Source organism: Chrysemys picta, chromosome 8 (genome assembly GCF_011386835.1).
Source record: "Chrysemys picta bellii isolate R12L10 chromosome 8, ASM1138683v2, whole genome shotgun sequence".
Lineage (NCBI taxonomy): Eukaryota > Metazoa > Chordata > Testudines > Emydidae > Chrysemys > Chrysemys picta.
In genome coordinates, this window is record NC_088798.1 from 42,479,024 (window position 1) to 42,493,394 (window position 14,371).

At 39.3% G+C, this 14,371-nt stretch overlaps 1 protein-coding gene across 2 annotated transcripts; it reads left to right on the top strand.

The window, feature by feature from the left end:
• The first annotated feature begins 1,238 nt into the window (after nucleotides 1-1,238).
• Nucleotides 1,239-13,814, top strand: PRPF38B (pre-mRNA processing factor 38B). Of its 2 annotated transcripts, none has more exons than XM_005285476.5 (6): nucleotides 1,239-1,656; nucleotides 7,744-7,812; nucleotides 8,137-8,288; nucleotides 8,372-8,432; nucleotides 11,186-11,409; nucleotides 11,722-13,814. In XM_005285476.5, exons 1-6 carry the CDS (start codon nucleotides 1,372-1,374, stop codon nucleotides 12,566-12,568), a joined length of 1,638 nt encoding a protein of 545 aa, XP_005285533.1. In that variant the 5' UTR covers nucleotides 1,239-1,371; the 3' UTR covers nucleotides 12,569-13,814. The 2 variants fall into 2 exon arrangements, with proteins under 2 accessions (XP_005285533.1, XP_008162541.2); XM_008164319.4 differs by lacking the exon at nucleotides 1,239-1,656 and adding an exon at nucleotides 1,917-2,128.
• Nucleotides 13,815-14,371: the final 557 nt, after the last annotated feature.

A 14,371-nucleotide genomic window follows, 5' to 3' on the forward strand; every position in this document is an offset into this window, starting at 1 on the left:
GGGAGGGGTTGCAAGTGCTTTAGAAGATAGGATTAAAATTCAAAATGTGTGACTGTTAATACTTAGTCCTGCCTTTAGCGTAGGAGACTGGACTAGAAGAACTCTCAAGGTCCCTTCCAGGCCTACACGTCTATAATTCTTTCTTTCTATCCTTAAGTATAGTACTAGAAACTTTTTCTGGAGGAAAAGATATTCCTAAATATTTCTGCTCATTTTTAAATTTAGCAGCATGAAATATTTCTAATGATCCTTTTTAATATTATTTCACAGAAAACACTAAGCTAAATAATTTGGCTACAAGAGTCAGTATCAGACAATTGTCAGGCTAGACTAGAGAGGTTTCATAGTTTTAGACTCTACATCTAATCCTGCAGTCACTTGTATACACTGCTCTTGTTGAAAATGATATCTGCATGAGATAGAAGTGCAGAATGAGACCTTGGTATTCCAGTTTATTCAGATGTAGCACAACACATAGATGCTGGAACTAGAAGTGCTGGGGGTGCAGCAGCACTCCTTAGTTTGAAGGGGTTCCTATCATATACAGGGTTTACAGTTTTGTTCAATGATTTTCAGCACCCCCACTATAAAAACTGTTCTAGCACCTATGGCACCAGGTTTTATATATTTTCATTCCACTAGCTTCTGTTATTTTATATTTTTATGGCTACGTACCAGAAGCTTGTAATTTCCAAATGCAGTACACTATTACAGTTTGAGGACCTAATTTATTAGAGGCTGCTGCTGTTAACAGGAAGCTTTCAGTTTAAAGGATTTTGGTTAGCAGCCCTTTTCATGGAATTATGTCCTAAAACCCCCAAGAGAGAATTTATTTCCCATTTGTTGTAGCCCTGACTTCAGTGTATGCTCTCCACTGGTGCCAGAACCAGGGGCTCATAGCTCTTCAGCCAGTTTGTTCTTAGGATAGGCCCAAGCTGCATGAGACACGTCCCAGGCCGCAGAAAATCATTTCCTGCCAAGCTGGTTTCAAGCAAACGAAATTATTGCACAGCCCCAAAGAAAGCGACGGCTAAGGAGCGGGGAGAGACCCCGCCTTACGGATCCTCTGCCCGCTGCGAGTGGGGGCCCCGGGAATCACTCGTCTCCCTGAGCAGAAGGGGCCCTAATTCTCAGCACAGGGAAACGGCGCCATCCCAGCTCTCTCAGACCCGGGGGTTTCTGGGGACATAGCGGCCGGGTCGGTGCGATTGGTCGGCGGTGCGGTCGGTCCCGGAAGACGAACTCGTCACTTCCGCAGGGCCCGCCATCTTGTTGGCAGTTAGTGGAGACAGTGCCCGGCTCGGCCACTCGCCTTTCGGTGCAGCGAGTCAGTCCCCCGCCTCGGCTGGAGCACTGAGCCGCCGTGGCACAATGGCCAACAATAGCCCCGCGGTAGGCGCCGGCAACTGCCAGCATCAGCAGGCGGCCCAGCACCAGGCCGGATCCGTCCCGCCGGCCCAGCCGCCGCTCCAGAGCGGGGCCCCCAAACCGGCGGCCTCGGGCAAGCAGGGCAACGTGCTGCCGCTGTGGGGGAACGAGAAGACCATGAACCTGAACCCCATGATCCTCACCAACATCCTCTCCTCGCCCTACTTCAAGGTGCAGCTCTACGAGCTCAAGACCTACCACGAGGTGGTGGACGAGATTTACTTCAAGGTGAGGCCAGCGGGGGCGGGGAGGGCCCATCGTGGAAGCGGCTTGGGGCCTGGGCCGGCTGGCTGCCCCCGAGGCCTTCCCGCTCGTCTGCGTGCTGCCCCTTTCCTTCGGGGGAGCGGGTCTGGTGCGGGAGTGGGGGCGCTTCCGGGCTGCGGGTTCCTCCCTGCTCGCCCTCGCTCCGGGTGGCGGGGTCCCCTTGTCCTTTATCTCGGCCCGGCAGTGAGCGGCATCCTCCTTCCCTGCGCGTGAGCAGGGGAGGGCGGGGGCTGCGTCCTGCGCCTAGCCGGGCTCAGTGGCGCGGCCCCCGCGAGAGCGAGTGGAGCGTTCCGGTGCTGAGCGGAATGGTGGGCGCGGGGGCTGTGTCAGCGCTGCGGGGATGAAATGGCCGCTCGCAGCCTCTCCTCAGGGCCCTGGGCGCGGGGATCCGCGGTCTTCCCGCACAAGGGCGCGTGGAGCCGAGTCCGTGAACACGGTGAGTAGGAGGCTGTAAAAACCATGTGCAGCGGTTGAAGCACGAGCGTACGTCTCCGAAAGGGAGCCTGTCTGCTCAGTGCGCAGAGCATAGGAATCGCCTCAATTTGTGCCCCTTTTCCAGGGGGCACGGCCAGCCCCCACCACCTAGCAATTGCTAGGACGTTGTACTGCTGGGGTGTAAAAGGGATGGCGGTGCCAGTCAGCGGTCCCAATAGGAGCTTGCATGCGGCCTTCCTTTCCAGTTAGAGATTGGGGCATCCAGGTATTGAAACGAGATCAGACTATAGTGCTGCTGTTGGCGTTAGTCTGGCTGTGCTGGGGAGATAAATGAACTCCTCGGTGCATCCTTGTCTCAGTTCTTGTTTCGTTAGCAGGATTGAATCAGTCTTGCTGCGAGGCTTCCATCAAGCCAGGGTACCAGGTAGAGGTATGCAAAATTAATGCTCATCAACACAATTACATGCATTGTCCTGCTAATGTGTACAAGTTTAGGGTTATTTAGGCCGTTGTTTTCAATCATTTGTACTCTGGAAAATATTGACACTCTTCTGGTGTGTATTGACCCTACTCCTCAGTTCCGTTGTCACTATAAATATAGTGTAAAGATATTTGGCAATAAGCTTTATTACTTTCTTGCTTGGCTTAAAATTTTATTCATGGGTAAGTCCATTGCTTAAAGAATAGTGTTCTCAAGAGTGATTCTGTAATAATAGCTGTGTGGGATTCCATGTTTGTGTCTTGATTATTTCTGTATCAGGTTTGCTCAGTTTACTGGTTAAAGAGGATGGCATTTTTCCCTAAATGCTAGAGTGCTGTTAACTCAACCTAGTCTCTTGAGAGTCAAGATGGACTCTTTCCTTATCATGCATAATTTCCAGTAACACAGATTCTGGAGGCCAGATTATTGTTCCCAATTACATGTGTTATTCATTACAGTCAGTGAGATTGCATAGGAATAATCAATTGGGATTCAATAAACAATACTGTTGATGCTAAAGAAGTAACAGAGCCCATTTCACTTTCCTAGAGTGTATTGAAAAGTGTAGGACTAATAGAAGTGAAAGGATGTAAAGACTATTTTTGTCACCTACATTGAGATTAAATACTGAATAGCATATCTGGAATGAGAAGGTGTTTTACATTTTAGATATATTCCAAAATATTTTAAAATTAGTACATATAAATTGCTTTGTACTAAATTAAATACTCTCTAAAGTTTAATTAGGGTAGTTGAAATAGTTTGCATATTCATGTTGAAAATCAGTGTGTTCTGTAGTTTTGGACCCTTGGTCGTTATTTAACTTCAATCTGTGAAAACCTTTAAAGGAAATATATTTTCCATTCTTCTATAAATAAAAATGTCTAGTAGATTAATTTGACACACAGAAATGGTACTCCTGATATTTAAAAATATTTAGATGTTTATGGCATAGAGGTTCTTAGTTAGTTTCAATTCAACAGAATTCTTACCTGGCATTTACATGTAAAGTGGGTGTGATTAAAAAGACCGTTTTTTGTGGATAAGACACTGGGGTGCAGTAGATTGAGTGCAAAATATTTGGATTTAATTCTCTGCTTTGCCACACACTTTCTGAGTAATAGTGGTCAAATCACTTATGGCCTCATTTTTCAAAAGAGTTCTATTCCCATTTTGGCACCAAAATAGTCAAATTTTTAAGATGTCATCATGTTGGGTGCTGAGCTATTGGCAAAACTGACCTGGAGTCACACTCTGAACTACTCGCTGTTGAGCACTACTCAAAATCTGGCCTCTGTTTAGATGCCCGAATTAGTTAACTTTAAAATCTATCCCCTAATATATGCGTGTTTCAGTTCAGCTCTCTAAACTGGTGCACTTCCTTTCTTCTACTGTTTTACACAATTAGGTACTGATCCTGCACACACTCAACTTTAGGCACTCTGAGTGGTCCCATCAAGTTAAGCACAAGCATCGGGATCTGGACTGTCTCCTATTACGTGTTTGTACAATATCTAGCACAACAGGGCCCTAGTTTTGGTTGGGGCCATTAGCCACTTCTGTAATACAAATCAAATTTGAAGAACATCTTTTTGTGTTCAGTGTTTATTATTTGGTTCTTGTCCTTTGACTGAAACTTTATTCAGCCCATTAGTGCCTTGCTGTGTGAGATAAAAGGTACAATTCACAATGAATAATATGAAATATTCTTTCAGTATAATTTATATGGTACTTAGTATCAGAGGGGTAGCCGTGTTAGTCTGAATCTCTAAAAAGCAACAGAGGGTCCTGTGGCACCTTTGAGACTAACAGAAGTACTGGGAGCGTAAGCTTTCATGGGTAAGAACCTCACTTCTTCAGATGCAAGTAATGTAGATGTAGAGTAAAGTACTTGCATCTGAAGAAGTGAGGTTCTTACCCACGAAAGCTTACGCTCCCAGTACTTCTGTTAGTCTCAAAGGTGCCACAGGACCCTCTGTTGCTTTTTATATGGTACTTGGAATTTCTGAGCTCTTCAAATGTGCTGCTGGTAATATGTAGGATGTATGTGATAAAGCAGGTTGAATGGGTTTCCATATTATTGGTATGAAACAAGTTCACATGTTTAGCAAGATGGCTACTGTCAACAGTAATTTAGCTGTTTGACTGTAAGATAAACCTTGGACTACTTCATTGGATTTCAGCATGCTTTATGCATGTATTCAAAGTTTTATTTCACAGGTTCTCTTAAATAATTCTGAGTAGGGCTGTCGATTAATCATAGTTAACTCGTGATTAATTCAAAAAAGTTAATTGTGATTAATCACACTGTTAATTGCATACCAATTGAAATTTATTAAATATTTTTGGATGTTTTTCTACATTTTTCAAATGTATTGATTTATATTACAACACAGAATACAAAGTGTACAGTGCTCACTTTGTTATTTTTGATTACAAATAAACAAGATATTTGCACAGATAAACAAAAGAAATAGTATTTTTCAGTTCACCTAATACAAGTACCGAAGTGTAATCAATCTCTTTAAGTACATCTTCACTACCCGCCGTATCGACGGGTAGCAATCAATTTATCCAGGATCGATATATCGCGTCTCGTTAAGACGCGATATATCGATCCCCGAACGCGCTCACCATCGACTCCGCAACTCCACCAGAGCGAGCAGCGGTAGCGCAGTCGACGGGGGAGCCGCGGCCATCGATCCCGTGCCGTCTGGACCCCAGGTAAATTGATCCAAGATACTTCGACTTCAGCTACGCTATTCGCATAGCTGAAGTTGCGTATCTTGGATCGATCCCCCCCCAGTGTAGACCAGCCCTTTATCATGAAAGTGCAATTTACAGATGTAGGGTTTTTTTGGTGGCATAACTTCACTCAAAAACAAAACAATGTAAAACTTTGGAGCCTACACGTCCAATCAGTCCTAATACTTGTTCAGCCAATCGCTCAAACAAGTTTGTTTACATTTGCAGAAGATAATGCTGCTTGCTTCTTGTTCACATTGTCACCTGAAAGTGAGAACAGGCGTTTGCATGGCACTATTGTAGCCGGCATTGCAAGATATTTACGTGCCAGATGCACTAAAGATTCATATATCTCTTGATGCTTCAACCACCATTCCAGAGGACATGCGTCCATGCTGATGACAGGTTCTGATCAATAACTATCCAAAGCAGTGCAGACCGATGCATTTTCATCATCGTAAGTCAGATACCACCAACAGAGGGTTGATATATTTTTTTAAATTTTATTACTATTTTTTTTTTTTTTTTTGGTGGTTCGGGTTCTGTAGTTTCTGCATCAGTGTTGCTGTTTTAAGACTTCTAAAAGCATGTTCCACACCTCATCCCTCTCAGATTTTGGAAGGCACTTCAGATTCTTAAATCTTGGATCAGCTGCTTTAGAAATTTTACATTGGTATCTTCTTTGTGTTTTGTCAAATTTGCAGTAAAAGTGTTCTTAAAATGAACAACATGTGCTGGGTCATCATCTGAGACTGCTATAATATGAAATATATGGCAGAATGAAGGTAAAACAGCAGGAAACATACAATACTCCCCCAAGGAGTTCAGTCACAAATTTAATTAATTTTTTTTTTTTAAATGAGCGTCATCATCATGGAAGCCTGTCCTCTGGAACAATGGCCGAAGCATGAAGAGGCATATGAATCTTTAGCGTATCTGGCATATAAATATCCTTCGATGCAGGCTACAACAGTGCCATGCAAATGCCTGTTCTCACTTTCAGGTGACATTGTAAACAAGAAGCAGACGGCATTATCTTCTGTAAATGTAAACAAACTTGTTTGAGCAATTGGCTGAACAAGAAGTAGGACTGATTGGATGTGTAGGCTCTAAAGTTTTACATTGTTTTGTTTTTGCGTGAAGTTATGTAACAAAAAAACTCCTACATCTGTAAGTTGCACTTTCATAATAAAGAGATTACACCTCAGTACTTGAATTAGGTGAATTGAAAAATACTATTTTTTGTTTTTTTACAGTGCAAATATTTGTAATAAATATAAAGTGAGCACTGTACACTTTGTATTCTGTGTTGTAATTGAAATAAATATATTTGAAAATATAGAAAACATCCCAAAATATTTAAATGGTATTCTATTATTTAAAAGCGTGATTAATCGCGATTAATTTTTTAAATTACATGACAACCCTAATTCTGAAGTGTAAAGTGAAGTAAAATTTTACCATTTTATATTCGGACTCGAGCATTACACAGCGTCCGTGTAAGACCAGTGGATTTTTGTCTTCCAGTTTCTGAACCAGGTAGTGAAACTGACCCATATTAAATTGATGAGTTTATAAAATTTACATACCTGTGTAATCAAGTGATTACTTCCTCCTCTATGGATTGCTCAAGTTCTAATGTAACTTGAGCAGATCTTTGTCTGACTCTCATTACAAGAGTCCAAGGATGGTATTGGTCAACTTAGTTCTAGCACTGATCATCTAATCTTGTTTTAAGATGTACTTGAACTATGCTAAAACCCTTCATAAAACTAAATCTGCCATTATTGTTTAGTATGCAGGGCAGGTCGTTATCTGAGAGAATCATCACAATCTACAAAAAAGCCATTAGCTTTTTAAATTAAAATATTACAGTTCATAGTTATTTTTTCTCATTGTCTTAGATTTAGGTTATAACGAGGAGAGAATAAGAAAATATTAATCTCTTATTAAACTGCATAAGTAGTGGAGTATGTACCCCATAGTCATGTGCAGTAAGTACCACAGACTAAAATGCTCTATTAACAAGCATAATGCTAATAGTATGTTTAAGTGGAATTACTCAGCATTGACCATAGTAATGATTGTTTTTATCCCCAGATAAATACTTGGGGGAGACTGCAGTGCAAAATAAAAACAGTTACTTACTTTGACTTTTTTTTTAATCTTTTAAGGAAAGATTATTAAAATCTTGAGTAACGTTTGTTTGCTGAAGTATCCAGCTTGCCTTTAATTTGGTGTGCATTGATGAGACCTACTGAAAATTGGTTTAGGAATTTTTTTTATGAACTTAACTGTATTTGGGCACGTGATAATTGTTTTATGTACTTGTAGATAATCTGTGAAGCTAAATATGATGGCTGTGATAGTAATCTTTTTCACACTTTCAGGTTACACATGTTGAACCATGGGAGAAAGGGAGCAGAAAAACAGCAGGCCAGACAGGGATGTGCGGAGGGGTAAGTAGAAGTACGTGCCTTCCTAAATACTTTTGTGTGGTAAATAATCACCTGTATAATCACCTGTGAAATGTCCCAGTCTTGTCTACACATGAGACTTGAGTATTGGATCAGAATGAAGATGACAAATTTCCAAATTACAGAGGACTGAGATACCCCCTTTGACTCTGATGTGAGTTTGGGGAGGCAAGCAGTAATATTCTTGCTTTTCTCCAATGGAAAAGCTTCATTCTTTTTAGGTTCTTCTGCCACTGAAAATCTGGAGTAATATTTTGGCGACTGGCTATGTTAAACATCTGGTATATCTTTTTTCTGTCACTAAAGGTGCGAGGTGTTGGAACTGGAGGAATTGTGTCTACAGCTTTTTGCCTGCTATACAAATTATTTACTCTAAAACTCACTCGTAAGCAAGTGATGGGCCTCATTACACACACAGATTCTCCGTACATTAGGGCTCTTGGATTTATGTATATTAGGTGAGTAGCAATGTATTAAACTATAAACTAGTTTAATACATAGAAAATTGTATTAAATTTACACATTTTCTTTGTACTTCAAGGTACACACAGCCTCCTACTGATCTATGGGACTGGTTTGAATCGTTCCTTGATGATGAAGAGGTATGTCGGCGAGGGTAATACTTTTGTTTTCTTTTGTTTCCTTTCATGCTGCTTTTTTAGATTAAAAATGTTGATACATTTTCCTGTAGTTTGAGCATCTTAAAGTTGTGATTTTCTTTTAATTTAATTACACTAATAGATTAATGTGGGGAGTAGGTCTGATCTGGAAACAAACTTTGTTTTTTGTTATCAAAAGATTTAATTGAATTTTCCACTGGCTAAGACTAATGATCGTTTTAAACTTATGACATATATTAGAAACTGATGTGAAAAAAGTTTAAATAAATTCTTTAAGGTGAGACCTTTGGGCTGCATAGTGGTGTCTCTAATGGCTTTATACTCTATACTGTTACACCTTTTTTTAAAAAGGGAGAGAGAAAAGGATATGTTAAACAGATCACAATAAATAAGAGTTTATGGCCAGGACTTGCAAAAATGCGTTTGAAAGATTAGGCTCCTAAATGTATGTATTGTGTATTATTGAAAAAATTAATCTTGTACTTCAGATGGAGAGAGGTGTGTGATTGGGATCAACCATTTTACAGCAAAACTTTATCGGCTCCTTTCTGTGGCTATTATATCCCAAGTCACTAGAAACTGAACTTTACTAACCAGAAGCGAGCAGCTTAATTACTGGGTAGGATGGTGCCACCTGTACTTGTCTGATGAACATTCCTGTTGATCCATGGAGTAACAAGAGGCAATTTTAAGTGCTAAGTTCCGAACCCCTTCAGTCAAACAGATTGCATTATTATGCAGTAGGGAGGGAGAATGAGAAAATAGTGTGTTATGGGAATTATTGTTGTCCCTTATCCCCAAATTTCTGGCTAGAGAAATTGAGTGGGAGCATATGTAACACATTTCTAGGGTTAGAGGGTTGAAATACACAATCCTCAAATTGCAGTAATACGTAGTATTTACTGAGTTTGAGGCTTAAGTTATTTACTAGATTTAAGAACATATTTTCCTTGACTGGTTGAGACTAACACCCTGTATTACAAGAAATATCAAACTTCATGTTTACAGAAAAGCCCTATTTTTAATAAAAATGCAGTGTAATACATACGCATGACTACAACACAGTATATTTATTTTACACAGCTACTTTCATACTAAGCATCAAATACTGTACAAAGGAGACATTTGTTAATCCAGGTAAACCTGTGTTATTGTATATTTGTAATGTGCTCAAAATATTCCTTAATTAAGAATTCAGTTGTGGGGTGACTGCATAATTAATAGTTAGCATTCCCCCCCAAGTGGGTGCTACTTTAATTCTTGGATGTGAACATTTAACTATATTTCTATAAAGTGCTGCCCTGTAACTTTTTTGGGGGAGGCTTCAATTCCAGTGTCCTACAAGCTACTTAATTCATAGGACAAGTTGAACAAGAAAATGAGTGAACTTGCAGGCCTTAATTGGTGTCTTTACTATTAAAGGCCCTACTTTTAGTTTATATATATATGACATACTACACAATTTTTGCTCTAATATTTTGAATAGCAGCATACATTCATGTCTTCTATCTCTCCAAAACTGTATGTTAGAGGAAGCATTAGAAGCAGTCTTTCTCTGCTGCTTTCCCAGGACTTCTTTATGTAGGAGGAAGTGCTTACAGCTGGTTCATATGCATTTTTTTGCCAATGTTGCACAAACTCATTTAAAGATACGGTAAACATTTATAAGAAGGATAATTTTAACCTCTAAAGTTTTTTCTCTAGTCCATAAATCTAATATGTTGAAGCTATTCAACATTGTCACACTTTCCTGTAACAGAAGGCCTCTTTCTGTTCCACGGTTATTTTTCTAAATGCTTCTAATGTTTGTTCTGTTTAATCATGTAGATACTTGCGAGGTGCTACATTTAAGCTAACTCATTGTTTTCTTCTTTAGATCTCTGTGCAACGATTATATTTGGAAATACTGTATATCTGAACACTTAAATGTGTGTGAGTGCAAGCAGTTTTACATTTAGATTTTCTCTTCATGTTTAGATAACAAATCTCACTTTCCTTGTGTGCTTGCACTATAGGTTTGGGACTTGACAATAGCTGACTAACATGTCCTGAGCTGTGAGAGGGCATAGCAAGAAGGCCTTCATGCGGTAATGACCCTTTTCAGAGACAATGGTCATCATGGATTATGCGTTTCCAATTATTTGTTCATTTATTTATTTTTTTACATATTTCTAAATTAGAAACCTCACTGCTTCATGGCAGTTGGTTTGCTATTGCTTCCAATTTTGTTAGGACGCCATTTTGTATTACAACTTTCTATATGATCATTTGTAGACAGGAAATGAAGTAGTTCTTATGTGGATAGGCCACAGTGTTGGCTATCACTGTGTACAGTCATGCACCCATAAAATGAGGTATTAAATATAGTCTTACAAAGAAATTCTCAGTTTTGTAGCATTTAAATAAGATACAAGATCATATCATTCAACTAGACAGAGTAAGAGGATTACACCTTAATCTGTTCATTGAGACAGTCCCTTAACATCCAGATGGCTGCAGGCTTACTATGGACCTGCATGCATGTGTATTAAGTCCCACTCCCTATCTGTAACATTTATTGCCAAATCCAAAGGGTACAAGAATTGGAATTTTTTCAAGAACCTTTATTAAAGTGTGAAACAAGTAAATTTTCATAATTATGAGACTTCAAGATGGCAATAAATATATCAGCATTTGTTTAAATTAAGCAAAGAACTTTTTTGACGGTCAGGATATTTTTTCTTTGTGTTTTGTAGGACCTGGATGTGAAGGCAGGTGGGGGTTGTGTTATGACCATTGGGGAGATGCTTCGTTCCTTTCTTACTAAGCTCGAATGGTTTTCAACATTGTTTCCAAGAATTCCTGTGCCCGTCCAGAAAAACATTGATCAGCAAATAAAAACCAGACCTAGAAAAATCAAGAAGGATGCCAAGGAGGGAGTGGAAGAAGTAGACCGACATGCAGAGCGTAGACGTTCAAGGTTATACATTATCTTTTCAAAATAGTGCAATTGTAAAAGCCAATATCTAGTACCTTACACTCTGTATTATCAGAAAAAATAGTGTCCTGCCTTTGCTGGGACAACTAATGTTTCTAAACCAATCAATCAAAAGAGTTGATTGATGGTAATACTAATGAATAAACTAATGAAATGATATTGAAATAAATGTGTAATGTTTGGCAATTAAGGCTAGCATGTGGAATGTGAAGATTCACAAAACGCAATCTGGAAAAATCCAGAGAGCTCATGGTTAAAAATTTCAACTTGTAAATCCCTTTATTTTTAATGTAGGTCTCCAAGAAGGTCTGTGAGCCCTAGGAAGTCTCCTAGAAGATCCAGAAGCAGAAGTCATCATCGGGAAGGCCATGGATCATCTAGTTTTGATAGAGAACTAGAACGGGAGCGAGAACGGCAGAGATTAGAACGTGAAGCTAAGGAGAAAGAAAAAGAGAGGCGAAGATCACGAAGTACTGATCGTGCATTAGAGCGGAGGCGAAGCAGAAGCAGAGAGAGACACAGAAGCCGTAGTCGAAGTCGTGATAGAAAGGGAGATAGAAGAGACAGGGATAGAGAGCGGGAGAAAGAAAATGAACGAAGCAGGAAAAAAGATAGAGACTATGACAAGGAAAAGGGTAATGAAAGAGAGAGATCGAGGGAACGGTCAAAAGACAGGAAAAGTAAGGGTGAAATAGAAGAGAAAAGACACAAAGATGACAAGGATGAAAAGAAGCACAGGGATGATAAGAAAGATTCCAAAAAAGACAGAAAACATAGCAGAAGCCGAAGCAGGGAGAGGAAGCATAGGAGTAGGAGTAGAAGTAAGAATACAGGTAAGCACAGTAGAAGCAGGAGCAAGGAGAAATTAAGTAAACATAAAAATGAAAGTAAAGATAAATCAAATAAACGAAGTAGAAGTGGAAGCAGAGGAAGAACCGATAGTGTTGAAAAGTCCAGAAAACGAGACCACAGTCCCAGCAAAGAGAGATCCCGAAAGCGTAGTAGAAGCAAAGAACGATCCCTTAAACATGATTACAGTGATAGCAAGGACCATTCAGACAAACATGATCGTAGAAGGAGCCAAAGTACAGAACGAGAGAGCCAAGAAAAGCAACATAAAAACAAAGATGAGACTGTGTGAACTCAATGAAAAGTGGATCACATTGAATCCTATAAATCTTTGATTAAATCCTGCTTATTTTTTTCTTAAAGTTGAGATTGTGCAGTAGTTGAGCACTCTTCTTTCAACCTCCCTATAGGCTGCAGATTGTCATTTCCTATGTTGGGTAGGGAAGTGCCTTTGTAATCCCATTTGATGCATTGATGGTTTCAACCCATGTGTTTAGTTTAATTCATAATGCAAAGATTGTTCTTGCGTTTTTATTGTTCAAATGTTTCTCAAATGTACAGTCTGTACATATGTCCTGAAAATGTTTTAATTCCTTTGGTATGGTTGCCATGTTGGTTAAATTTGTATAAGGCAATAAACTGCCACTAATTCTACTTTTGTTTTGTAGATGTGGAATTATGGTTTATATCTAGAAATTAGCATGGCTGTGCTTTACATAATAGTACGACAGAAGCTTTGGGGGTGGGTCTTGATTGTGTATTATAGCTCAAATATTTATGTGCATATGATGTACATAAGGGCTGAAGATTTAGAATTAACTTGTGTCCATTGTATCTACTGTCTTAGAAAGCTTTTTAAAATGTATTATGTTTTAATCCCCAACAAAGTGTTATATTCAGAGTAGATTTTCAAACAGGTAGCAATTTTTAATGCAGGGATTTAGATTATGCTGTGGCTTATTTAGTAACCCTCTTAGAAATGCTACCTCAGAGGGACACTGTTAAGGTTGGTAAGCGTGTACCATAACTACCTATGCATTTTTTCTTACTTGTTTAAAAAGTCCATGTAAATTTGCTCTTCTTTTCAACACTTTCTTCAGTTTGTTTTGATTATAAAAAATCAGTGCTGTCAACCTGTCACTCATCATAAATCTAGGTTAACAAAGGTGTGTGAGAATGGAGGCGGGAGGTAGGAAGGAGAATTTTTGCCAAGAAACAGATTTGAGTTTCAGGCTTCCAAAGCATTTTTATAAATGAAAAACATATTTAAAATAAATACCTTGATAGTGTCCTTTTTTAATTCATAATGTTTTCTACAAATAGTAAAGATTGCTGTTCTGAGCTGAAACTTTCATCTCCAGCAGTGGGAAAAGTAAATACGTTTTTAAAACAGATTAGCTAGTAGGAGGTAATACCAAAATGCACTATTGAAAAATCATATAATAAAAGTCCAGTTCTGCTTGATAGGTTGTTCTGATGACTTGTGTATTGAGTGAGGAGAACCATCGGTCTGGAATAAACACTGGATTAACACCTTTGTGCTGGGTGTCAGCTTTTCCCCGTATTGAAAAGCTGTGTGTGTGGATTTCTTTGCCTTGATATAAAGGGAAATGATACTATGTATGGACCAGGACTTCAAAGTAATAGGTCAACATATAAAGACTAACTTGGTTAACTCAGGGCTTAAGACTGAAATGTGGATCATTTGTGGTTTGAGTGATGTGAAGGTGAAAGAAATTGAGGTTTGTGTCATCCCTCTCCCCCCCCCCCCTTTTTTTTTTTTGCATGATGTAGCACTTCTAGGTATTAAGTTTAAACAAGTGTTTAATACAATCACTTTCCCTCTCCTGTTCTTACTTTCATAGTATATGTCAATAAATCTAGTTAAGTTAATTTACTGTAGTAAAACAACTTTCTAGTTGTCTCTGATCTTGCAGAATAAATAGCGAGTGCCTGAATTACTAAGGCAAAAAGAGCTGATTTTTTTTCCCCCCTCCAAAATATTTTCATTTCTGTATTAAAGAAGCAATGGTAGCACAAGCTCAATTCCTCACATCCTCTCCGCCCCCCCGGTCACCTTTAATTCTAAATGTAT

Bases quoted from the DNA above. Each gene is read 5' to 3' on its own strand.
- PRPF38B (XM_005285476.5), top strand. From the start codon at position 1,372: ATGGCCAACAATAGCCCCGCGGTAGGCGCCGGCAACTGCCAGCATCAG. The intron at 1,657-7,743 runs GTGAGGCCAGCG...TCACACTTTCAG, and splicing joins TGGACGAGATTTACTTCAAG to GTTACACATGTTGAACCATG. The intron at 8,433-11,185 runs GTATGTCGGCGA...TGTGTTTTGTAG, and splicing joins CGTTCCTTGATGATGAAGAG to GACCTGGATGTGAAGGCAGG.